This window comes from Orycteropus afer, unplaced genomic scaffold, assembly GCF_000298275.1.
Source record: "Orycteropus afer afer isolate SDZICR_OR568_19922 unplaced genomic scaffold, OryAfe1.0 scaffold00059, whole genome shotgun sequence".
NCBI classification, from domain to species: Eukaryota; Metazoa; Chordata; class Mammalia; order Tubulidentata; family Orycteropodidae; genus Orycteropus; species Orycteropus afer.
The window spans coordinates 1,088,527-1,115,744 of NW_006921646.1; the positions used below are offsets into that span (position 1 = coordinate 1,088,527).

Sequence of the window (27,218 nt, forward strand, 5' to 3'; positions counted from 1 at the left end):
TGGCTGGTGGGTTTGAACCGCCAGCCTTCTGGTTAGCAGTCAAATGCCTTAGGCACTAACTATGCCACTGAATGCATGTAAGGCATCTGATTTTGCATTTTTTTTTTTTTTTTTTCCACCTGCATGTATGACCCAGGCAAGGAGTTTCCAGGGGAGATGGGGGGGAATTGGGATAGAAAGAGTTGTTTTTTCCTCAGACAGGGTATCTGAGGAGAGGGACTCTGGCTTTTTTCATCTGCTGCACACCCTCCACAAGGCCTTGTGTGTTGGCAAAGATAAGGGGATCTTTGGGGACTCTTCCAGCCTCTCCTCTGCTCCCCAACTTAAGTTGCCCTACCGGTATCCAGCACCCCTTGCAGTGCCAGGTCCTTGTCAATGACTTCTCCCCCCTCGATCAAGTTTATTCATCCTGTATCCCCTCCCCTCAGGGCTGTGCTAAGAGACAAATGGCTCATCTGATCACTGTCTTACAGGAAATTCTATAAATTATTCAAGGATCTTCATCACTCCTGCCTCCTCCTTCACACCTTCTCTGATTGGCCATGTTCTGAACTCTGACAAAACCTACATCTGGTACCACCAGTTGGCAACAATACATATTTCTCATGTTCTTAACTCTTCTGAGTATGTGACTTGTCTTCTCAATTAGATTTTAAACTCCCTGAGACAGGGACCTTATCATTTTTTACTTCTCATGTGCTTCCCTCAACAGCTAAGAACATGATTTAGTTTGTTCAGTGTGTATTTCAGGTATGCCCACTCTGTGCCAGGCAGCAGTCTAGGTGCTGGAGAAACTACAGGGAACAGAACAGACACATTCCTGTCCTCACAGAACTTATATTCCATGGGGTGGGGGTGGGGGATGGTAAACAAAATGAATAACAGTATAGCAGGTCAAAAGGAGCTCTGGTGATGTAGTGGGTAAGGCTGCTAACCAGGTATAGTGACTCAAATCTACCAGCTGCTCTGCAGGAGAAGATGAGGCCATGTACTTCCATAAAGACTTACAGACTTGGAAATCCAGTGGGGGTCTCTGTGAGTTGAAATTGTCTTGATGGCAGTGAGTTTGGGTTTTTTAGATAGCAGGTCAAAGGCGCCCTAGTGGTACAGTAGTTAAAGCATTTGACTGCTAACGGAAAGGTCTATGGTTTCTTTGAACCAACCAGTCACTCTGTGTGAGATAGATGTGGCAGTCTGCTTCCATAAATATCATAGCCTTGGAAACCCTATGGAGTCATTCTTACTCTGTCCTACTGGGTCGCTATGAGCTAGAAATGACTCAATGGCAGTAGGTTTGGGGTGGATATAGCAGGTCAGGTGGGGATAAGGGGTATGGAGCACAGTTAAGTAGGGGAGTGATAAGATGTATGAGAGGAAGCGACTGGTTTAAAATTTTAAGTAGGATGAGTATTTGTAAATAGGATGAAGATTTATAATAGCAATACTTTAATATATAAAATCATTAAAGTAATACTTTAATATATAATAAATCATTATTAATATATATACTTACTAAAAAATCAGGAAAGGTGTATGTCAGGGTTGTAAACTTTCATCATAATTTTTCAAGTCTGTATGCTGAGCAAGTAATCTGAGAAGCTGGAATATGAAGAAGAACATGGCATTCATGATTGGAGGAAGACTCACAAACAACCTGAGATAAGCAGATGACACAACCTTGCTTGCTGAAAAGGAAGAAGACTTGAAGCACTTACTGATGATGATCAAAGACTACAGTCTTCAGTATGCTTACAACTCAATAGCAAGAAACAAAAAATCTTCACAACTGGACCAATAAGCAGCATCATGATAAATGGAGAAAAGATTGATGTTGTCAAGGGTTTCATTTTTCCTGGATCCACAATCCACATCTATGGAAGCAGCAGTCAAGAAATCATTTCATTGGGCAAATCTGCTGCAAAAGATCTCTTGAGTTTTGAGAGCAAAGATATCACTTTGAAGATTAAGATGCACCTGACCCAAACCATGGTATTTTCAATAGTCTTGTATGCATGTGAGAGCTAGACATTGAATAAGGAAGAATGCAGAAGACTTGATGCATTTGAATTGTGATGTTGGTGAAAATACTGAATGTACCAAGGACTGGTAGAAGAATGAACAAATCTGTGTTGGAGGAAATATGGCTGGAATGCTCCTTAGAAGTGAGAATGGCCAGGCTTCGTCTCTGATACTTTGGTCATGTTGTCAGAAGAGACCAGTCCCTGGAGAAGGATGTCATGCTGGGTAAGGAAGAGGGTCAGTGAAAAAGGGGAAGACCTTCAACGAGATGGATTGACACAGTGGATGCCATGACGGACTCGAGCGTGGCAACGATTATGAGGATGTCGCAGGACTGGGCAGTGTTTTGTTCTGTTGCACACAGGGTCGCTATCAGTCAAAACGGACTTGAGGGCACCTAACAAAAACAACATAATTACTAAAATAATTTGAATATACTTATTATGCTTATAATATAATATATAATTAATTAAATATAAGTGATCAATTATACAAATATAATAATTTAATACTTAAATCACTCTCCATTTGAGGGCCTCAAATGGGTCACTTGAGGTCTGAAGGAGGTGAGGGAAGGAGCCATGAAGGTGTCTGGGGACAGAGAGTTCCAGGCATAAGAAAGAGCCAGTGCCAAGTTGCTTGGACGGTTTGAAGAACATGGAGGAGGCTTTGTGGCTGGAACTAAACTGAATGGGTGAGAGAGGGTGGGAGGAGATGAAGTCAGAGGGCTGAGGAGATACATATTATGGGGAATCTTTTAAGCCATGTGAGGTTTTCACTTTTACTTGCAGTGAGATAGGAGTCTCTGGAGGCTTCTGAGCAGATTAAGCCTGATTAAGCTTGATTAAGTCAAACTTTTAAAGGGATTCCTCTGCTACTGTGTGGGGAACAGGCTGCAAGGGCTGAGGGGGGAGTCAGGAGACCAAGGAGGAGACTGGTGAGCTGCTGGGGACGTGGACCAGGGTGCTGGGTGGGCGTGACTCGCATCTATTTGGAAGTAGGGCCCACAGGATTTCCTGATCCATCAGATATGGAGTGTGAGTGGTGAGTGGAGGAGAGGAGCCAAGTTTTAGTCCTAGGTTTTGGGTCTATCTTAGTTACTTAGTGCTGCTATAACTGAAATACCACGAGTGGGTGGCTTTAATGAACAGAAATTTATTTTCTCACAGTTTAGGAGATTGGAGTCTGAATGCAGGGTGTTGGCTCTAGTGGCTGATGGGTTTGAACTTGCTATCTCTGTTAGTTCTGGGAGAAGGTCCTTATCTCTTCAGCTTCTGTTGCTCAGTTCCTTGGTGATTTTCACGTGATGTGCTCTGGTCTTCCTCTATCTGTGCTTGCTTGCTTCTGTGTGTGATCTGCTCTTACTATATGTCAGAAGTGATTATCTTAAGACACATCCTGCACTGATATGGATTCATTAACAAAACAAAGAAAATCTTGTGCCCAAGTGGGATTACATCTGTGAGTATAACCCACTGCCATGGAGTTGATTCTGACTCGGCAACCTTATAGGACAGAGTAGAACTGCCCCTTAGAATTCTCAAGGCTATAAATCTTTGTGGAAGCAGACTGCCTCATCTATCTCCCATGGAGTAGCTGATGGGTTCAAACTACCAACCTTTTGGTTAGCAGCTGAATGCTTTAATCACGGTGCCACCAGAGCTCCCTTTCTACAACTATAAAGGTTAGGAATTACAACACATCTTTTTTGGGGAAACAGTTCAATCCATAACACAGCCCTAATAATTGGAAGGACAGAGTTGCCATCAAGGGAGATGGGGAGGACTTCAAGGGGAGCACTTTTAGGTGAGAGTGTAGAAATCTGGCTTTGGACATGCTGAGTTGAGATGCCTGTGTACATCCAAGTGGAGATATCAAGTCAGCCGGTCTATGTGTCTGTCTGGAGTTCAGGGGAGGACCAGAGGAGGTGAATTTGGGAGTCATCAGTAAGTGTACAAATGGTGCTTTTGAACCCCTGAGTTTGGCTAAGATGACCAAGGGTGGAGAAGGAAAGAGGGCCAAGGACTGAGCCAATGCTAGAAGGGATAGAGGAATGGAGACTGAGGGGGGCCCTTGCAGAGCAAGCTGCTCCCTCCCTATCACTGTGAGGTCCAGAGCACCCACTCTGACACTGGACAGCCTGGGTTCAAGGCCCAGCACTGCTACTTGCTAGCTGTGTGTCCTTGGCCAGATTGCATAACCTCTCTGTAGTCTGTTTCCCTGTCTGTGAAATAGAAATACAAAACCAAACCAAAATCACTGCTGCTGAGTCGATTTCGACTCATAGCGACCCCTCCTTGGGTTTCCGAGGCAGTATCACTATGGAAGTAGATTGCCTAATCTTTCTTCTGAGAAGTGGCTGATGGGTTTGAACCGCCAGGTTAGCAGTCAAATGCCTTAGGCACTATGTCACCAGAGCTCCCCAAAATGGAAATAATAGGAGTTAAATAAATTTATAATATTAAATAATTTTATATGTAAGGGATTAGAAACAAAATTGTACTTGCTGTAATGATGATGATGATGATGATGATGATGATTTTGGACCAGGCATTGTAAAAAGTGCTGGGGATTCCAAAGGGAAAAGCACAAGGGTCTTATCCTCAAGGAACTCACAGTGTAGACACAGCAATTAATTGCAGTCAAAAGAGACATGGTTGCAAGAGAGGTGAGGGCTGGGTTCTTCAGAAACACAAGGGAAGGATATCCAAAGGGGGCTGGGATTGGCCAAGGAAGCTGTGTTGAGCCAAGGTCTGGGGTCACCAATAAAAGCACGAGTTACATATAAGCACTGGTTGGGACAACATTTTCATTATAGAGAAGAAACAGCAAGATCAGCTTCAATAGCTCCCTCATAGCTGATAGGTCATTCTCTGCAGGGCTGGTGGTCTGCACACACCCCTCTCATACTGTGGTTGAGAAAACCCTGGGCCTCAGCTCGACTGTTTGGCTCAGTGAGCAGCAGAACATTGAGAGAAGCTTTTACAAAAGGGCTGACAAGAGCTGAGGGAAGAAGGATGAATGTAAGTTTGTTATGCTGGAGGCTGGGGTGGGTGGGTGGGTATGGTGGACATTGCAAACTCTGCTGCATTGTCTTTGTAGAGCCTGAGAGTTCTAGGGAACTTGAGATCAGCTTGAGGTTTAACGTCTGGAACAGGGGAATGTGAGGCTGGGTAGCAAGTGGAGGTCAGACCACAAGAAGCTTTGTTAGCCAATTCAAGGAGGGGTGATGAAGAAGGAGCTCAGGATTTTAAATCAGCTCTGTGACTTTAGGCAAGTATTTAATCTCCAGACTCAGTTGTTTCTTCTATAAAATGGCACTAACAGACTAGCCCTTTGGGGGGTTGGGGTGAGGAATTGGTGAGAACTCAGACAACAGGTGTGAAGTACCCAAGATAGAATTAAGCCTCTGAAATGGTAAGTGTTATTATTACTTTATCCCAGAGGCATGGAGAGGCATTGAACTGTTTTAAACACAGGGATGGATACATGGGTGGTGGGTGGATGGATACATGGGTGGATGCTCTCCAAAGATGCAAGATTAACCCCAGCCACAGCTGTAAAGAGGGGATTTCAGGTCCTGGAGTGGGCCAAAAGGAGCCCTTCCTGGTGGTGCAGTGGTTAAAGCACTTGGCAACTAACTGAGGGGTTGGTGATTTGAACCCACCAGCTGCTCCAAGGGAGAAAGATGTGGCGGGGAGAAAGATGTGGCAGTCTGCTTCCGTAAAGATTATAACCTTGGAAATTCTATAGGGCAGTTCTACGCTGGCCTGCAGAGTTGCTGTGAGTTGGAATTGACTCGAAAAACAGGTTAGTGTGGACCAAAAAAATCTCTGGATGGTGCAAACGGTTAATGTACTTGGCTGCTAAGTGAAGAAGGATTGACAGTTAGATCCACCCAAAGGCAGTTAGAAGAAAGGATAGAGATTTACTTCAGAAAAATTGGCCTTGAGAGTGCCATGGAGCACAGTTCTGCTCTGACACACATGGGGTCGCCATCAGTCAGAACGAGGCTTGAGGCAACTGGAAGAGTGGGCCAAAGAGGAGGGTATGAAATGGTGCCTGACTGAGGGTTGGGAGGGACGAGGTTCATTGTCCTGCTTTTGAACTCAAAAGTTCCTTTTGGTGTCTCACTCCTAAGTGTCTCTCATCTCTTTCGTCTCTAGTCTATTTCTGCCTGTTTCCCATTCTCTTTTATCTTTCAAACTCAATTTCTGTTTCTCTTTCCCTCCCTTGCTGACTTAACTCTTTTTTCCTCCCTCTCTGTGTCTTGGGTTTTCTCTGTTTCTCTGTCCTCTCAGGGCTGGGCAGCAGGCTGTCAGGGCTATGAAGGAGTTATCTCCCAAGTGTACATAGCCTAGATGTAGCAGACCCCCCACAGGGTAGTGGGGACAGTTCCAGCTCCTGGAGGGTGGGAAAGTGGCTGGGTGTGTCTCTTTGCTCTTCCTGCATATTCAAGTTGTGGGAGGCCTACCCCACCAGGAGACCTTGCATTTTAACAGTGGTACCAAGAGAGCTGTTTAACCCAAGAATGACTTGATGATGCGTGCTTGTCCTTGAAGGAGAGGAAGTTGCTTTGGGGGCCTCTCTGGTGTCCTGGAGTTCCCCACCCTGGGGGAGGGACACTATGGGGAGATGAGACTCCTTTTCTCTCCACTAACCAGGCTGCCTCGTTTACAGGCTGGTGGATGACCGCTGTGTGGTGGAGCCCGCGGCCGGGGACCTGGACAACCCCCCTAAGAAGTTCCGAGGTAAAACTTCCTATTCCTACTGTCAACTCCTCTCCCTGGCTGCTGCGTTCTGGGTCTAGGACTGCACTGGTTCAACCCAGCTCAACCCCAGCAGGCTGAATCAGCAAGGGCCTGTCCTGCAGTTCTCACACTGCTGGATATGGCATCCCAGTGTGCTTGCATTACCGCCATCTTGGCAAAACACCCGTTCTCCCTTTGTTCACAAGACCACGCCCCACTTCTCCTGGCACACCCACTTCTGTGGGGGGAGGCCCTCTCTCCTCCCAAGTCCCCACCAGCCACAGGGCTTTCTTTGTGTGACTGGGCATTTTCTGAGGGAACAGGGATAGAAGAGAGAATTGCCTCAGGCTGTAGGAGGCCCTGGATGAGAACCCTTCTCTGTGCCTCATTCTCCTCAGTGTGTTTAAGGAGGAGATTGGATCCTCCCCCTGACCCTGGTTGTGTCTCCAGCTCCATGCTGTGTGGTGATTCCTGCCATAGAGGGTTTGTAGAGCCTATCCTGGCTTTGCTGTGTGACCTTGGCCAGGTGCTTTCTCTCTCAGGGCTTGTGTCCTCAATGGTCATTGGGCCCTTCAGCCCCTTCCAGTTGGCCTGTGGGCCTCTATGAGGAGTAAATGATATCCTGGCTGTGAATGTGCCAAGCTAGGATAAGGTATTACTGTGACTACCTGTGAAGGCCCACACAGACGGATCTGGGCGTGGTGGACAGGGTGGGTGCAGGCAGGAACATGCTGGGCTCGCTGCCACCATGTCTGCCCACAAGGCTACACCTCTCAAGGAGATTAGCTGGGCTTGTCTTCCCCAGGGATGCTGGGAGGCTAGCGGGATATTATAGTCCTGCAGCGTTTTGGCTGTCTATAGGCCGGTGTTTTGTCCACCAATCAGAGTGCGGGAGGTGACCCTGAGTTGGGAAGAGGTAGAGGGGTTTTTCCCAGCCTGCAGAGGAGCCTGATATCTACTATTCTGATCTTGCCTTCATCAGGGGCTTCTGAGTAGGGTCTTTGTTTGGGGGTCTTAGCTTAGGACGTGCCTGGGTGTGTGGGACCAGGCACTCCCCTCCCCATCAGGAGGTTGTACATCTCCTACACGATCTTCCTATCCCCTTCCCCCACCTCTCTCACTTCACCCCTGACCTCTCAATCCTTTCTCAACTCACTTCCCACCACTCCCCAGCCATTCGCTGCTCTCCCACCTCACCCCCCCCACTGCTTGTCCCTCCCTCCTTTCCCTCCAGCAGTACTAGCCTCCCTGCTGTCCCTTGTGTTTACCAACCACCTGTTCCCTCTGTGCTTTTGCACTTGCTATTCCCTCTACTTGCCTGTGTTCTTACCTCATATAGCCACGTGGCTCCCCCCCTCACCGGCTTCAGGACCTGTATCCTCAGTGAGGCCTTCCCTAACAACCTGATATAAAATTGCACCCACACTCCCTATCTTCTTCCCCTGCTTTATTTTTCTCCATAGCATGGATCAATACCAGACATACTCCATCAGTTTGTTTTATGTGTTCTCATCTGTTTCCCCCACTGTCAGGTCAGTGCCACCAGGGCAGGGATTTCACCCTGGGTGCCTGGTACACACTGGAGAGATAAAGGGACCTAGTGGGCTCTTCCTCGGGCTTCCTTCTGTCCCTGCCCCCTCTCTCAGGCCTGGCTGCTCCAGGTCCCATTGATGTGACCTGCCCAGAATTCCACTGTTGAACCTGGCCTCAAAGGCACTGGATCCAGGCCTTGCAGGTTTCAGGGTTCTCATGTGGGCCCACCTCATCTAGGTACAGCTCTGGCCTCACCTGCTCCTAGGTCCTGGGAGGTTGGGGGTGAGTGTGGAAAGGAGCCTTGGGCCTCTTCTGGCACCAGAAATAGGAGGCCTTTGAAGCTGTGGAGGGAGGGGGCTAGCTGAGGAGTTTAGGTGTGTTCTTGGGAGGAACTGAGAGAGAGAGAGAGAGAAAGAGAGAGAGAGAGAGAGAGGGAGAGGGAGAGGGAGTGGGAGAGGGAGTGGTGGGGGTTCAGTGGGGTGGGCTCTGCCAGGACAGAGGGAGGAGACAGGGCTGAAAGGGGTATATGTGCACGTGTCAGGGGTGTGTAGTCAGCCTTGTGGTCTGACTAGCTGGTGACAGGGAGATGGGTGTGGCAGACAAAGAGTTGCCCTAGGGTTCCAGTGGTCAGAGTTCGTGGCCGGTTTTTGGCAACAAAAAGCTGCTTAGCAGAACAAATGTTCCTTTGACTTCTTGTCCTCCCCTCTGTCGCTCCTTCCCACTCTTCTCTTTCTCTTCCTCTCCGTTTTCTCAAAGCCTATGAGCAGAGCCACCCTAGGATCTCTGGTCTGTTCATCGGCCCCTAGTGGTCTCACTGAGCCCAGCCAGCTCTGTGAGATGGGAGAGGGGGATTCAGACTCTGGCCCCTGCTTCCTCCTCTGCCCTGAGTCTTTATCAAGGTGGGCAAAGGCCCCTCTGGATTCCCTAGGGCCCTGTCTGGACCTCAGAGGAGCCATTTCACCTCTGCACGAGGCTGAGCATCTGGGCTACCTTGCGCCAATCACTCTTTGTGGTATCTGATTCCAGGTTGGGGCCTTCTTTCCGCAGCTAGGCCCAGGTCCCAGGGCCTCTTCATCAGGCCATGGGTGGTGGAAGACCCATCCTGAGTGCCATTGTCTACATCTCTGGGGGTCTGTTCACCTCTCTTCCTTCTCAGTCCTGGAGAGGACTGAGTCTGTGCTTGTGGCAGGGCTGGAAGTAGGGTAGGGCTGGCCTCTGGGACAGACCAGGTCTCTGTGTAGCCCTGTGACTGGTGGCTACATCTTGGAGCATTTGCATCTGGGTTCAGAGACATGGACTCCAACCTCTTTACTTTTGAGACTGATGCCCAAGAGGAAGGAAAGGTAGAGCTGGGTCTCAAACCCAAAGGTCCTGGCTGCTGTCATTTGGTGTTACTTCTTTCTGCAAATACTGTGGACCTGGAGGGGAGGTCCTAGCAAGGGCAGGGGCTGAGGCAGGCATTTTAGAAGTTGCTAGAGGTCTTGGCCTTGTCCCGAGGCCCTGAGAAGTGCTTTCTCGCCATCCTGGGGTGGGCCTTGTGATTCCTAGGAATGATGGTCTGTCCCACTCTCTCCTGCCCAGCTCCCTGCCCTCCCACCCCTTCACCTGCTGGTCTTGGACGCCTGCAGGTCTGCCTGGGCTGCCTAAGCCCCATGAAGCCCCTGCTTGGCTCCTTGCTTGTGTTCAGTTCCAGCCACCTTTGTAGGCCATCCCAAGCCCCGACATGTTCAGGAAATTCTTTCCAGACTCAGCAGGGCCCTGGGAGGCCCAGGCTGCTGGTGCCCCAGTGTATGGAATACCCCACACCAGCTTAGATTCCCCTTTCTCAGGCTCTCTTGCCTCTGTTTTTCATTAGGGGTTTGGGGGTTATGGCTGCTGCAAGTCCTGCATTGCTGGCTGGGCCTAGAGTCAGTGCATGCCACCCCCACCCTCCAAGCTCGAGGAGAGGCTACTGACCCTCCATAAGCCTTTTCTCTTTCTCCTCCTCCAAGCTGGGACAAGGGAAGTCCCAGTACAGCAGTACTTGGGCACCCTTACCTCAGGCATATCTGAGGGAGCTCAGTACTCACACCCCCGGCTGCAGAGACCCCAGGGCACAGGTTGGATGGGGAATGTTTGGATGGGGTCACTTACCTACTCAGACTGGTGGGGCAGGGGGCAGGGAGAAAAGCGATGTAATAGCCTCATTCTGCTTGCCTGTGTTCCCCTCCCCACCTTAAACCTCCGCTCTCCCCCATCCATCTTCCAAGCCCACTTCATTGTCATTTTTATTTTACCAGGACATATTTCAACTCTACACACAAGTAAAGAGAAAAATAACAAACACCATGTACCCACCGCTGAGCTCTGTCAAATCCTTTTCGCCATGAGTAATGGCTTCTTAGGGCTGCCATAACAAATTACCAGAAACCGAATGGTTTAAAACAACAGAAATTCATTCTCTCATAGTTCTGGATGCTAGAAGTCCGAAATCAAGGTCTGTGCAGGGCCATGCTCCCTCCAGAGGTTCCAAGGAAGAATCCTTTCTTGCCTCTTCCTAATTTTAGATGGCTCCTGGCAATCTTACATGTTGTTGTTGTTGTGTTTGTCATTGAGTCGGATCCAACTCATAACGACCCCTCTTTGAGTTTCTGAGATGGTATCACTATGGAAGTAGATTGCCCAATCTTCCTTCTGAGGAGTGGCTGGTGGGTTTGAACCACCAGCCTTCAGGTTAGCAGTCAAATGCCTTAGACACTACACCACCAGAGCTCCCAATCTTACATGTTGTTGTTGTTGTTGTGTGCTGTCGAGTCAGACCCGACTCAAAGCGACCCCTCCTTGGGTTTCTGAGGCAGTATCACTACAGAAGTAGATTGCCTCATCTTCCTTCTGAAGAGTGGCTGGTGGGTTTGAACCATCAGCCTTCTGGTTAGCAGTCAAGTGAGGAATCCTGGTGGCACAATGGGTAAATGTTCATCTGATAACCAAAAAGTCAGCTGTCCGAATCCACTAGCAGCTCTGCAGGAGAAGAGACCTGCTCTTGTAAAGATTAAAGCCTTAGAAATCCTATGGGGCAGTTCTACGCTGTCCTATAGCATCACTATGAGTTGGAATTGACTCAATGGCACACAATAACTATATATATATATCTTCACATGGCCTTGTAAGAACAGTAGTCATTGGATTTAGGGCCCACCATAATCCAGTATGACTTCATTTTAATTTAGCTAATAACATCTGCAAAGATTCTTGTTTCCTAACAAGGTCACATTCTGAGATTCCAGTGGACTTGAATTTTGAGAGACCTTAGTGGGAGCTCTGGTAGCATAGTGTCTAAGGCACTTGACTGCTAACCAGAAGGCTGGCAGTTCAAACCCACCAGCCACTCCTCGGAAGGAAGATGGGGCAATCTACTTCTGTAGTGATACTGCTTCGGAAACCCAAGGAGGGGTTGCTATGAGTCGGGTCCGACTCGACGGCACATAACAACAACAACAATTCAACCCAGTACAGCATGTTTATTTTAGATGTTTAAAGAAATGAAATCTTGTAGCCGTGGCCTAAGTCCCCTTCCTGCCTGATCCCCTGCCGCCTTCCCTCTCCTGAGGTAAACGCTCTTCAGAAATTGGTGTGCGTCGTTGCAGGGCTTATTTTTATACTTTTACCATTAATACATAGGAGTGCATCCATGAACGATATAAGGCATTGTTTTCCATTTTTAAATCCTGTATGTTAAAGGAATAATAATAATACTAATAAAACCATTACCATTGAATCGATTCTGATTCATGCAAATCTCTCTGCAATTTTAAATTCTGCTGTTTTGAGATTTATTCATGTTGATACATGTGGCTCTAGTTCATTGGTTTAATTGCTGAATAATAATTCCACTGGGTGAATCTACTGCAATCCACTTGGCGGTTCTCCTGTTGAAGGCATTTTGCTCGTTTTTGATTTTGCCAGTTGCCAGAGATGCTAGAGTGAGTATTCCTGTACTATCTCCCTGGGCTCGTGAGTAAGGGTTGCTCGGTTGCCTTCTGAGGAGGGAAATTGCTGGGGGAGGAGGAATGCTCTTCAATCTTATGTGAAATGACCCTGTTGCGTTCCACAGGGGCTGTGTTCGTTACACCTCCCAGACAGGCCCGAGCTCCCCGAGCTCCACCCGGTCCACCCACATCCTTGCCACACTTGGTTTTGTCCCACTTAAATCTCTTCCAACCCGCTGGGTGTGAAATGGCGTCTTACTGTGGTTTTAATTTGCATCTTTCTGACTACTAGGGAGATTGAGCATCTTTTCATGTGTTTATCAGCCACTTTTTATTCTTACTCTTTTTTTCTCCTTTTTTTGAAAAGTAATGCAAATTCATGTTCTAGGATTAGGATGAAAGCAGTTAACTGTCCCCTCACTCCACCCTTACCCATCTCCTGTCCCCCTCTTCAGAGGCAACCATATTGGAAGATCTATCAGGCCATTTATTCATATGGTGAAGAAATCAAAATGATACACAAATATGCATTGAAAGTCTTGTTCCACCCCTGTCCCGATCTACCCACTCTCTCCTCCTCTGCTATTCCTTCAGATAACCCACTTCTTTAGTTTCTTATGTAGCCTCCAGTGTTTCTTTATGCAATACAAACATGTATTCAGATTTTCCCCCCTTTCCTTACACAAAGGTAACATTCTATATACACTCTACTTCTCTTTGCTTTTTTACTTTATAAATCCTATGGTGGCAGATCCTGTTGGAGATCTTTGCAGCATCAGTATGTAGAAAATTCACCACTCTCACTCCTTCTCTCTCTTTCTTTTTTTTTTTTTTTAAATTGTGATCTGGATGAAAGTTTACAGAGGAAATTCATTTTCTGTACAACAGTTCATATACTGTTTGTTACATGACATTGATTGTAGTCCGCATAATGTAACAGCTTTCTTCCCACTTCCTCCCTGTGGTTACCTTTTCCCTGTGTCCTTCTTTCCTATGCATTCCTGCCTTTCTACCTTTCTTTCTGCACAAATACTGCCCTTCTGATCTCCCATGGTTGATTGTTCTAAGGAGAGTACATACCTGGTGTAAATGTTCACCTCATATACACCTGTTTGTTGTTTGGCTGTGGGAGCTCTGGTGGCATAGTGCCTAAAGCATACTGCTAACCAGAAGGCTGGCGGTTCAAACCTACCAGCTACTCCTCAGAAGGAAGATTGGGCAATCTACTTCTGTAGTGATACAGCCTTGGAAACCCAAGGAGGGGTTGCTATGAGTCTGGTTTTTGGTTTTTCACTGTTTGACTGGAAGCCATGGGAGTAAGTTCAATTCCAGGCCTGAAGGGTGATTAGGGGCCATAGTCTCTATCAGATCAGTTTCACCAGTCTCTATCAGATCAGTAAGCCTGGTCTTTTTTTTAAAAATTTTTTTAGGATTTTGAGTTTTGTTCCACATTTTCCTCCCACTCTATCCCGGATCTCCTGCACTGATTCTTTCCCTTTTTCTTATGGCTCTGTTTGTTTCGCTGTGTGGCTCTATCCTAATTTATTTAACTAGTCCTCTCTGGATGGATGCTTGGGTTGTTTCTGTTCTTTTATTATTCCTGAAAGTGCTCCAGTGAAGACCCTTGTCCATCCTCCTCCTGCAGAAACACAGATGAGCCCTCTAAGTGCATTGCTAGCAGTGGAACTGCTGAGTCAAAGGGCTCGGACGTCTGTGGTTCTGACCCATCATGCCAGCTGCTTCTCAGTGTGGTTGTACTATTTTGCATCCCCACAGGCAATGCACAAGAGGGAGCAATTCTTTCCATTTTTCATTGTTTCTTTTGCTAGTTACCCCATGTCTCCAAATGTAATGCTTACTCCACTATTTAAAGAAAACTTTGCCATTTTATCTATTTCTTGATTTACCGATTTTAAATAGTATCTGTTCATGAGTAAAGCCCTCAGTGAGATGGATTGTCACAATAGCATCAACAATGGGTGCAAATATAGCAAAGATCATGGAAGTGGTGCAGGACTGGGCAGTGGTTTGATCTGTTATACAGTGGGTCGGCATGAGTAGGAACAGACTCAATAGCAACTAGCAACAACAATGTCCATGTCCCCCTAAAGTGGATGCGAATTGAGCTTACCTGCCCACTCCCCCATCCTCCCAACAGCATCCTGTTGCTGTCTTAGATTCTCCTTTGTCACCTTTATAAATCCAAGTATCATAGTTACACCTGATTCCTTATCTCATCACCACCTCCAGCACTCTACCTCACATCTCCCTCCCAGCTACTGCTGTGTGTACTTTACTTTTATGTCATCAAAGCTGAATAAATCATATGGTTAAAATGGCAGATGTTTTGTTAATTATATTTTACCAGGATAAAATAAATGAAAAGACTAAATAATGGTTACATTCTGCCCTATAACCATAGTGAAGTCTTCTGTGTTTTGTTCTATAGGTTGAGTCTAATGGTGAACAAATTATAAACGGATTTTTAAATTATTTTAGACATTATTGTGACTGTATAGTTTTATGTCCTGTGTTCTGTCCTGTCATGAGTTCTCTACGCTGGTGCTTTTTGACCTCAGTTGAGCAGCAGAACCATCTGGGTGGAGGTGGATTCCTTTAGAGATACATATTTCTACGTGGCACAAATGGCTTACCCTTGGCTACTAACCAAAAAGTCGGCAGTTTGAATCTGTCAAGCAGCACTGCAGAAGAAAGACCTGGCAATCTACTTCCATAAGAGTAAACCAGAATCCAAACCTGTTGCCACTGAGTCTATTCTGGTTCATGACAACCCCACACGTTAAAGAGTAAAACTGCTCCATAGGGTTTTCTTGGCTGTAATATTTAAGGAAGCAGATCCCCAGGGTTTTCTTCCATGGAGTCACTGGGTGATTGTAAGCCACCGATCTGTAGGTTAGTAGTTGAGTGTTTAGTCATTTGTCACCCAGGGACCTTTCTGCAGGGTTATAACCATTGAATATTCTGTGAAGTACAGTTCTGCTCTGACACACTTGGAGTCACGATCAGTGGCATTGACTGGATGGCAGGGGGTTTAGTTTTTTGGTTTAGACTTCACCTCAGATATTCTAAGATTTTTTTGGGGGCCTAGGAGTTTGTATTTTTTAATGCCCCTCGTCCCTTTGCCCAGTGATTCTCTATATTGGCAATAAGCTTTTGGAGAGAGTGTTGCATGCTTTAGTTTCTGGTGAATGCAGATTAATGATATTTAATAAGTGAATAGCCTCTCATCTGTAGCCTCACAAGCCCTGTGCCCCCTCACCCACAGGCACATGCCCCCCAGCACACATGGTCTTTATTGTAGGCAACTGCCCTGGACCTTCCGACTTTTTTCTAAGCTTTTGATGTTGCTGCTCCTGCAGTGGCCGGTTTCCCTGCTGCTCTTCCTCCTCTCTGCCCTTTTACCCATTGGAAGGTTTGATAAGAAGGAGGGTTCAGACAGGGCTGCTTTTGGACAAAGAGCACAGCACAGAAAAAACATGGAGATGTGCATTAGGTGGGTGGAACCACAAAGGTTTTAGAAGGCCCAAATTATTTATTCATTTGTTTATTTATTCCATAAGTATTTTCTGACATGTATTGTGGCATGGCTCTAAGGGAGGCCCTGTGTGAGAGAAGAAGATGAGTCTGGTAATGTTTCCAAGAAAGATTTGGAAGAAACCGGGGCAGGGAGGAATCACTTCTGACTTCATCCTTCTACTAGGGGATGCTCCAGGGCAGTGGTTTTCACTTGGAGGTTCTGACTCATTCCAAAACCAAACCCACTGCCATGTAGTCTATTTTGGCTCCTAGTGGCCTTGTAGGATAGAATACAACTGCCCCATAGGATTTCCAAGGCTGTAAATCTTTACAGAAGCAGACTGCCTCATCTTTCTCCTGCTGAATGAGCTAGTGGGTATGAATGAACTGCTGACCTTTTGGTTAGCAGCTGAATGCCTTAACTACTCGTCGTTGTTGTTGTTATGTGCTGTTGAGTTGGCCCTGACTCATAGTGACCCCTCCTTGGGTTTCCGAGGCAGTATCACTACAGAAGTAGGATTACCCAACCTTCTTTCTGAGGAGTGGCTGGTGGGTTTGAACCACCTGCCTTCTGGTTAGCAGTCAAGTGCCTTAGGCACTCTGCTACCAGAGCTCCTAAATTAGTGGGTTATAAAATCACTTTAATGGATCTTGCATAAAGGGCATAGGGGAGGTGTTCTCCGACTTCTTCTAACTTCACGAGGTGGACAGAGGCTCCAGAACATCAGCTGCCTAAGGCTGATTCCTATGAGGCAGAGGTCAGACATGCTGCAACCCTCCAACCTTTCTGCCAATTCTGACACCAGCCATGCCTCCCACGGCACTCTCTACTTCTCTGCTGGGTTCCATAATTTGTTGCAGTGGCCACACAGAACTCACAGACAGTACTCATGATTATGTGGTTTATTAGAGAAGGAATAGGTTCAGGAACACTCAAGATACAGTTCTTTGATCTGGACAGCCTCCCTTCAGCCGTAGCCACAGACACGCTTCACTTTGGCCCTTGGCCTCGGCCTGGCCCCTGCCCTGCCCAGGCCAGTGTTTGCAAAGCTCCTTTGGCTCTGTCTTGTCCTTGTCTCTTTGTTCTGCTGCCTGTGCTTCTGCTGTCTCTGCCGTCTTAATGCAGGGATCGTGGATCCAAAGGACACCCTCCATTCCTGGCTTTTCTTTCTTTTTTTTCCCACCTCTGGGATGGCTCATTTTAAGCCTAGCAGAATGGCAATACTGACCAATCCCCATGTTAGGGTTCTGTATTACCTTATTTGCACAGTTTCACCCCCACAGGGTGCCATGTACTTAAAAACCAAAACCAAACTCACTGGCATCGAGTCGGATCCAACTCATAGCGACCCCTCCTTGGGTTTCCGAGGCAGATCACTACGGAAGTAGATTGCCCAAACTTCCTTCTGAGGAGTGGCTGTTGGGTTTGAACCACCAGCCTTTTGGTTAACAGTCAAATACCTTAGGCACTACGCTACCAGAGTTCTCTCATGTACCTTATTTACATTATTAACAAGTTATCTAATCCCCTTGATGGGGCGCAAGCACCTCATATTTGCATAGCCCACCTAGTCATCTGGTTGGAGTCACAAAGACCATGCCTAGAAGAGCCATACTAAGTGATTCACTACACTGAAGGCCACCCCCGGGCTCTTTTAGCCACTGACCATTTCATACTTGAAAGATTAACTTCCCCTCCCAATCGTTTTACCAGTCCCAAACAGTTATTAACAATTAGTCCTTCAGTGGGGCAAGGAGTCCTAAGGGTAAGGTTACTCAGGTATCAGCCATTCAGGTCTGCTGCAGAATTTAAAGAATTGCATAGGATATAATTAGAATTCATCAAATGTAGTAAGGGTTGTTACTCTTTGAGTCTTCCTTCATCTATGTCTCCTGTTAAATGTATCCAATGAGTTTTAAATTTTGGTTATCAAAGTTTTTTTTTTTTTATTTCTAGAAATTCCATTTGGTTCTTTTTCAGTCTACTGTGTCACTGCTATGTCAGTGATAGGATAATAGTTTATATTTATTCACCAACTACTAATGCCGAAGGGAAAGAAATTAAAAATGTTACCAACTTCTGCAGTCTGAAATTGATCAAACATGCAGTCAGAATGCATTGATAATTACCAGTGATTGGAATGAGAAAGTTGGGAACACAGAAGTTTCAGATCAATATTTGGGAAACATAGCCAAGGTGATAGAAACGACACAGGAATCTCATGATAGAATTTTGCAAGGCAGCAACTTATTCATTGCAAATATAAACATAAACAACATGAACAGCAACTATGCATGTGGACCTCACCAAATGGAATACATAGGAATCAAATCAACTACATCTGTGGAAAGAAATGATGGAGAAGCTCAGTATCATCAGTCAGAACAAGGCCAGAAGCTGACTGCGGAACAGACCATCAATTACTCATATACAAGTTCAATCTGAAGCTGGAGAAAGTTAAAACAAGTCCATGAGACCAAAGCATGACGTGGAGTGTATACCACCTGAATTGAGAGACCTTGTCAAGAATAGATTTGACTCAATGAACACTAATGACAGAAGACCAAATGAGCTGTGGCATGACATCAAGGACATCAAAAATGAAGAAAGCAAAAAGTCATTAAAAGGACAGATAAGAAAAGACCAAAATGAATGGCAGAAGAGACTCTAAAACTTGCTCTTGAACATAGAGCAGCTAAAGCAAAAGGAAGAAAGATGAATTAAAAGAGCTGGACAGAAGATTTCAAAGGACAGCTTGAGAAGACATAGTAAATGAAATGTTCAGAGATCTGAAACTAGAAAACCAAAAGGGAAGAACATACTCAGCATTTCTCAAGCTGAAAGAACTGAAGAAAAAACTCAAGGCTCGGGTTGCAATATTAAAGCAAAAAAATTGAATGATACAGGAAGCATAAAAAGAATATGGAAGAGTACACGGAGTCATTGTACCAAAAAGAATTGGTCGACATTCAGGAGGTAGCATATGATCAAGAACCAATGGTGTTGAAGGAAAAAGTCCAAGCTGTGCTGAAGGCATTGGTGCAAAACAAAGCTCCAGGAATTAATGGAATACCAACTGAGATGTTTCAATAAATGGACACAAAGCTGGAAGCACTTATTTTTCTATGCCAAGAAATTTGGAAGACAGAACCTGGTCAACTGACTGGAAGTGCTCCATATATGTGCCTATTCCAAAGAAATATGGTCCAACAGAATTTGGAAATTATCAAGCAATGTCATTAATATGACATTAAAATTACTTCAGCAAGTAAAATGATGCTGAAGATAATTCAAAAATAGTTGCAGCAGTACATCAGTAGGGAGCTGCCAGAAACTCAAGCTGAATCCAGAAGAGAAGTTGAAGGAGGGATATCATTGCTGATGTCAGATGAATCTTGGCTGAAAGCAGAGAATACCAGAAAGATGTTTACTTCTGTTTTATTGTGTGAATCATAACACATTATGGATAAGATTATGAAGAATGAGAATTCCAGAACACTTAATTGTACTTGTGTGGAACCTGCACATAGACTAATAGGCAGTGGTTTGAACAGAACAAGGGAATGCTACATGGTTTAAAATCATGAAAGGTGTGCATCAGAGTCTTATCTTTTCACCATACTTACTCAATCTGTATATTGAGCAAACTGAGAAGCTGGCCTATATGAAGAAGAACATGGCATCAGGATTGGAAGAAGACCCATTACCAACCTGTAATATGCAGATGACACAACCTTCCCTGCTGAAAGCAAAGAGGACTTGAAGCACTTACTGATGAAGATCGAAGCCTGCAGCCTTCAGTATAGATTATAACTCAACATAAAGAAAACAAAAATTCTCACAACGATGCCAGTAAGCAACATCATGATAAATGGAGAAAAGCTTGAAGTTGTCAAAGATTTCATTTTACTTGAATCCACAACCAATGCCCAAGGAAGCAGCAGTCAAGAAATCAGATGACATATTGCACTGGGCAATTCTACTGACCTCTTTAAAGACCTTTTTAAAGTATTAGAAAGCAAAAACAAAGATGTTTCTTTGAGGACTAAAGATTGTCTGATCCAAGTCATCATATTTCCAATCACCTCATCTGCTTGTGAAAGCCGGGCAACGAATAAGGAAGACCACAGAAAAACTGATGCATTTGAATTGGGGTTTTGGCGAAGAATAATAAACATACTGTGGACTGCCAGAAGAATGAACAAATCTGTCTTGGAGGAAGTACAGCCAGAATGTTCCTTGGGAGTGAGAATGTTGAGACTTTGTCTCATGTACTTTGGACATGTTATGAGGAAGGACCAGTCCCTGGAGAAGGACATCATGCTTGGGAATGTAGAGGGTCAGGAAGAAGAGAAAGACTCTCGATGAAGTGGATTGATACAGTGGCTGCAACAATGGGCTTGAACATAGCAATAATAGTGAGAATGGCAATATCAGGCATAGTTGTATTCTGTTGTACACAGATAGGGTCACTAGGAGTTGAAATCAATTTGATGGCACCCAAAACCACAACATGTCACTTAAAAAAATCTTCTTTTATTATGGTGAAAATATACGTAACAAAAATATGCTGTCTCAGCAATCATGTACAATTCAGTGACATTGATTACATTCAACTTGTGCAAACCATTCTCCCTGTCCTTTTCTAAATCATTTCATCACCATTCACGTAAGTCCCCTAAGCAAAAACTCGTCCCTTCCTCCTTCCCAATCCCAGTAAACCACTAATAATCTTTGATTTCTATATATTTGCTTATTTCGTATAAGTGCGATTGTACAATATTTGTCCTTTTGTGACTAATTTATTTCTCTAAGAGTGAGATTTTCAAGATTATTCATCTTGTGGCACGCATCAGGACTTCTTTCCTTTTTGTCCCTGAGTAACATTCTGTTAAGGTGGTGTAGTAGGTAAGGCATTTGGCTGTTAACCAGAAGGTCGGCAGTTCAAACCCACCAGTTGCTCCACTGGAAGAAGATGAGGGAATCTACTTCCATATAGATTTACAGCCTTAAAAACCTAATGGGGGCTGCTGTAAGTCAGAATCAATGAGATGGTAGTGGGTTGTTTTCTTTTTTAATATTCTGTTGTATGTATATACTACATTTTGTTTATCCATTCATCTACTGATAGAGATTTTGGTTGTTGCCACCTCTTGGCTATTGTGAAAAGTGTTGCAATGAACTATTGGTGTATAGGTTTGAATCTTTTTTTTTTTTTTATTACTACACTTTTTTAAGAGTAATTTTAGATTTACATAAAAGTTACACAGAAAGTGCAAAGAGTTTTCATATGTCCTCTTTCCCACCTGCACACAATTTCCTGTTATCAACACAGTACATTAGCGTGTACATTTGTTACAACTGATGAATCAATATGCCGACCCTTGTTACAGTTTCCTGCTCTCTTCATCTTCAGGTCTCTTTGAGCTTTTGTTTTATTGATTTAATAGAGGAAGCATATTTGCCTTACAGTTGATGTCTGTATCTGAAGTCTCTGTGAGTCTGTTTCTAGTGTCTGTTTTGTGTGTTTGTTTTCCCTCATGGTTTCTAGTTTGCAAGTGTTCCTGATTATCACTAATTGTGTACTGGTTATTGCACTTGAAAAAATTTGCATGAATTATTGTGGCCTAGGATGAAGGTACCTTCTTCCGAACAGGCTCTGCATATCCTCCTGCAGATTCCTGGGGTATTGCCATCTGAGACCATCTAAAAGTAAGCTTTGCTTTGAGGTTTCTTGAGCCACTCAAGTAATTCCTACAGGCCTTTAGTTCCTTGCAGGGGCTGTTCTATTCTGGATTGAGTGCTCTCCTGAAATTGTAGCCCTTTTGGGGTCCCCGCTTATTGAACAGTTTAGACTCCCCTTACCTTCTGTGGACTTCAGTTCAGATTTCTGTCTCCATCAGCCAGCAAAGTGGTCAAAATAAAAGTTCATTTTTCTGGAATCGGGTGTTCTGGTGGTGTAGTACCTAGGGCGTTTGACTGCTAACCAGAAGGGTGGAGGTTCAAACCCACCAGCCACTCTTTGGGAGGAAGACTGGGCAATCTACTTCCGTAGTGATACTGCCTCGGAAACCCAAGGAGGGGTTGCTATGAGTCGACTCAATGGCAGTGAGTTTGGTTTGGAGTTTTTCTGGAATCAGTAAATATTCTTAGGGCAAAAGTAGCTTGAGTATGTTGTATCTCCCTTGCTTACTGTTTGGTCTTCTCTTTGGTTGTGTAATTCCTCACTGTCTTCCCAGTTCTTTAAGAAGTTTTAAAGTAAAATAATCGCCCCCACACACAGCAATCCAGCTGTTTTAGTTGTTTTTTGCAGGTAGGTTGGTCTGAACAGATTATAACCATGGTTCTCATCCCTGGTCTACCCAGGGCTGCCTACCATTACCAGGGACTGGAAGCAATGGTGACCTAAAATGTCTGTCTTAGGTGGGTCAAGGTCAGAAAAGTTTGAGAACCTTGCTTTAGGGCAACTGGGGGCAGTCCCTGTCTCCTTCTTTACCCCCTCATCTGGGTTGGGGGTGAAGTACCTTAGACTGTGTGTAGATCAGTCAGCTGACTGTCTCCAAGTCCTTCAGGCTCATGGCCTCCCTGCCCTCCCCTGGCTCCAGGCCAACTCAGACTCTAGATTTCTCAGGCCCTAGATTTCTCCTACCCAGTGGTGTCACTAGGGAAGTATGAGGTATGCAGACTGCACCAAGTGACACTGTTGGGGGGGTGACACCAAAATGACTGTCTATAAAATTTTTGTGTGGTGTTTCTGAAGAAATTTATTTATTTTTAAATAAAAATATCCCTGTAGTTAGTTATAACAACAAAAGCATTTTTCATAAGCGCAGCTTACACGTATCAATATACTTAACAAGGCTAGAACTCCATATTAACTTATTTTTTGAACTTTCTAATGTGCTCTGGTCAGAGCTGTCATTATTACCCAATTAAAATTATACTTTGAATCATGTGATATCATCTGCAAGCACTACATGCCCTGCTATTATTTTCCTTGCTGCTGGTGTTTTTGTTGTTGTTGGGTTTTTTTTTTACTGTGATTTGGGTGAAAGTTTACTGAGCAAATTGGTTTTCCATTCAACAATCCGTACGCATTCTGTCTTGTGATATTAACTGCAATCTCCATACTGTAACAGCATTCTTCCTACTTCTTCCCTGTCCACACCCACCCTTTCCCTTCGTTCTTCTTTCCCTCCCTTCCCAAGTTCTTAGCTCCATCCCTGGCAAATGTTGTCCTCTTCATCTCATATGCTTGATTGTTCTAATGAGGGCATACCCCCCTGATATTACTGTTCACATTATAGGCCTGTTTATTATATGATTGATAGTTGAATTACGGGAGTTAAATTCACTTCCTAGCTTGAAGAATGTCTAAGAGCCATAGTCTTGGGCGTTCCACAGGCTTTCATCAAACCAGTAAGCCTGGTCTTTTTTATGATTTTGAGTTCCACATTTTACCCCACTCTGTCTGGGACTTCTTAAGTGATCCCTTTCAGAGTGGTCAGCAGTGGTAGCCAGGCATCATCTAGTTCTTCTGGTCTCAGGGCTGTGGAGGCTGGGGTTCACATGCTCCATTAGTCCTTTGGGCTAATTGTTTCCTGTGCCTTTGATTTTCTTTACTCTTTGCTCCAGATGGAGAGAGACCAAATTGTGTCTTAGATGGCAGCTTAGAAGTTTTTAAGATCCCAGTCACTACTAACCAAAGGAGAATGTAGACATTGTCTTTGTGGATTACGTTATGCTGATTGACCTTAGTGTCTCCCGAGGCTATGGTTCTGAGCCTCCATACCCAGCCACTCATTCTTTCAAGGTGCTTGGTTATGGCTAAGACATTTTCATAACTTTGTCCCCTGTATCCTCTGCTACACTTGTGGATGTATTTGCAGCACATATAAATACATAGCTAGAGATAGCCTCTGTCCAGCCTCATGGATGTAGTCCCATTTGCCTTCCCACCCATGTTCAGTTTGAGTGTCTATGCATCCACTCATAAATTATTGCTATTACTATTATTGGAGGATTGTGTTTGTAATGATATTTGCCTTTGTTGCCTTTAAGGAGCTCTGGTGGTACAGTGGTTAAAGCATTCAGCTGCTAACCAAAAAGGTCAGTGGTTCAAACCAACCAGCTGCTCCATGGGAGAAAGATGAGGCAGTCTGCTTCCATAAAGATTTATGTTGTTGTTGTTATGTGCTGTCAAGTCGGACCCAACTCATAGCGACCCCTCCTTGGGTTTCTCAGGCAGTATCACTATGGAAATAGATTGCCCCATCTTCCTTCCGAGGAGTGGCTGGTGGATTTGAACCTCTAGCCTTCTGGTTAGCAGTCAAGTGCCTTAGCCACTATGTTACCAGAGCTCCCATAAAGATTTATAGCCTTGGAAATCCTATGGGGGTAGTTCTGTTCAGTCCTATGAGGTCACTGTGAGGCTGAATTGACGCACAGCAGTGGCAGTAGCAGTAGCAGTGGCTTTGGTTTTTGGTTCTGTTGGCTTTAACTCTTGTGCTGCCAGTGTTCTTACAGTCATTGATATTGTCAAATTTTCTGATGTTTTAGCTACAATATTGTGGTAATCAGTATTTGTGAATCTATTTCAATAACTTTGAGAATGAGGTAGAATTAAAGGAAAAGGAGAAAAATTTAAAAATTTATCAGTTACTGATAATGTTGTAACTAATAATGTAATTATAGAAAGATTTTACAAAACAATTTTGTTAGTATTCATACAATCTAAGAAATATTACATTTAAGCAAATTACAACTATATCTATCACCTATTATCCTATGATTAAAGTTGATAATAAACATTACTAAAGATTCTGTATGGGCTGGTATAGGAGGCGGTCCATGGAGGGGGTGATACCATGAGTTGGTGATACCAACCCTAGTGATGGCACTGCTTTCATCCCCAGTCTCCTGCTTGCCTGACCTCATGGGTGACTGGGGAGATGTCTGGTTGGCTCCCCACCTCTCTTGCCCGATGCTCCCGCACACCTCCATGCTTGCTGCCTCTGTTGGGAGGATCTCCATCCTGTTCTTAGATGCCCCCCAGGTCCTTCCCCAGCTCTTGCGGTTCCCTCCACTTGCAATGCCTCGTCCTTCTGCCTTCCTCCGAGGCTAAATCCAAACCTTGCCTCGCTTTGTGTGAGGGAGTCATTTCTAGATTCATATATTCACCCGACAGGCATTCATTGAGCCCTGGGCTGGGGACACAGTGATGAGTTAGTTCAACATGGCTCTGCCTCCTGCTGCTCAGAGTTTGGGGAGGGAGGCCAAAACCAAACAGGTCAGTCAGCCTGTCAGACCCAGAGAGAGCCCTTTAATATTATAAAACAAAATTCATAAATAATAAATCTTCCTACATATTTCTCTAATATAAAATGGGAAAGTCCAGGGCTCAGGTCTGAGTGAGCCTGGAGCCAGGGGAAGGGAACGAGGCTTTATACTACAAAAAGGAAAAGAGATTATAATAAAATAATACATATTTTAGAAGTAAATGTTGGGCACAACTAGAAGACTCAAGGAAGCAGCAGAGATGCCTGCCTTTGTTGTGTTAGAATTGTGGTGAATACAATGGCCATAAGTGCCTCTGTGGCCATGAGTGTAATGTATTTTCTGGGGGAAACAAAAACAAAAGCAAAAACTTTTGGTAAAGTTTGAACAAAACTTCCTTCAGTTTTTTTGTTTTTTTAATTGTGTTTTTAAAATTTTAATAAATTAATTAAATTTATTTTGCTATTTCAACCATTTTTACATGTACAATTCTGTGACATTAATTACATACTCCATGGTATGCAACCATTACCACTGTTTCTACATTTTGCCATTTCCCTAAACAGAAATGAGAGGAGCTCTGGTGGTGCAGTGCCTAAGGCATTTGACTGCTAACCAGAAGGTTGTCTGTTCAAACCCACCAGCCACTCCATGATAGGAAGATGGGGCAATCTACTTCCGTGAGGATTTACCACCTTGGAAACTCAGTGGGGGTTGCTATGAGTCAAAATCAATTTGATGACGGTGGTTTTATTTTTATTGTGATTTGGGTGAAAGTTTACAGAGCAAATTCATTTTCTATAGAGCAGTTCATACACATTTTGTTTCATGACATTGACTGCAATTTTCCACAATGTAGAAGCTCTCTTCCCACTTCCTTCCATAGTTACCTCTTCCCTGTGTCTTTCTGTCCCATACCTTCCTGCCCCCCAGCTGTCTCCCTATGCAAACTGCCTTTTGTTCTCTCACAATTGATTGTTCCAAGGAGTGTATCTATCTGATGTAAGTGTTTACCCCATATGCCTGTCTGGTGTTTGGCTGGAAGCCACAGGAGTGAGTTCAGTTCCAGACCTGAAGGGTAACCAGGGGCCATAGTCTCAGGGGTCTCACCAGGCTCTATCAGACTAGCAAATCTGGTCTTCTTTTTTTTTTTTTTAAATGATTTTGAGTTTTGTTCCACATTTGTTCTGGTTACCTAGTGCCGCTCTAACAGAAATACCACAAATGGGATGGCTTAAACAAATAGGAGTTGGTTCTCTTACAGTTTTGGAGGCTAGAAGTCTGAATTCGAAGTGCCAGTCTTTAGGGGCTGGGTGAAAGCCCCTTGAACTTGGGCTTCAGCTCTGCCTCTTGCTCCTGCCACACTGAAGCTAGAGGCGTCTCTTCACTCAGGTGGCTACTGGCTGCTGAGGCTGACAAACCCAAGGTCAACAAGTAAAAAGGCACAGTCCCGATACTACCAAACCACACAGCAGGCCATTGATTCAAGTCTATTGAAAGTCCCAACATCGGCAGAGCATGGCAAGCTGCTGAATGAAGACTTGGGTACACGCAGGGTCCAAGCATGCCAAAAAGCTAAAGACCGTTCCAAAACCTCCTCCTTATATACAGGAAGCAGACCACATCCCTAAAGCAGCTACTCAGCTGTTTGTGGCAGATTCCACCATGGAGTTAATTGCCAGTCTCATCATAGGGAATAACTACCACCAGCTGCCCAGCCACTCAAAACCAGGTCCAGTCAAGTTGACATATAACCTTAACTACCCCAACATTGTTTTCCCACTCTATCCAGGATCTCCTGCACCGATCCCCCTCCAAGTGGTTGACAGTGATAGCCAGGTACCATCTAGTTTCTCTGGTCTTGTGGTCATATAGACTGAGGATCACGTGGTCTACTAGTCCCTTGGACTAATTATTTCCATGCATCTTCGTTTTCTTCATTCTTCTTTGCTCTGGATGAAGAGAGACCCATCGTTGCATGTAAATGGCTGCTTGCAAGCTTTTGAGACCACAGTTGCTACTCAACAAAGTAGGATGTAGAACAATGTTTTTTTGTGTTATGCCAATCGAGATTGATGTCCCCTGTAACCATGGTCCCGAGCCCACAGGTCTAACTTCTTGCTCCCTCAGAGT

At 44.7% G+C, this 27,218-nt stretch overlaps 1 protein-coding gene across 1 annotated transcript in view; it reads left to right on the plus strand.

The window, feature by feature from the left end:
- The window catches only part of ITPR3 (inositol 1,4,5-trisphosphate receptor type 3), a 91,030-nt gene that overhangs the window by 11,856 nt on the left and 51,956 nt on the right, over nt 1-27,218 (plus strand). Inside the window, exon 2 of the mRNA XM_007939340.2 lies at nt 6,700-6,770. Coding sequence (XP_007937531.1) covers nt 6,700-6,770 — 71 coding nt within the window. The remainder of the gene's footprint in view (nt 1-6,699; nt 6,771-27,218) is intronic.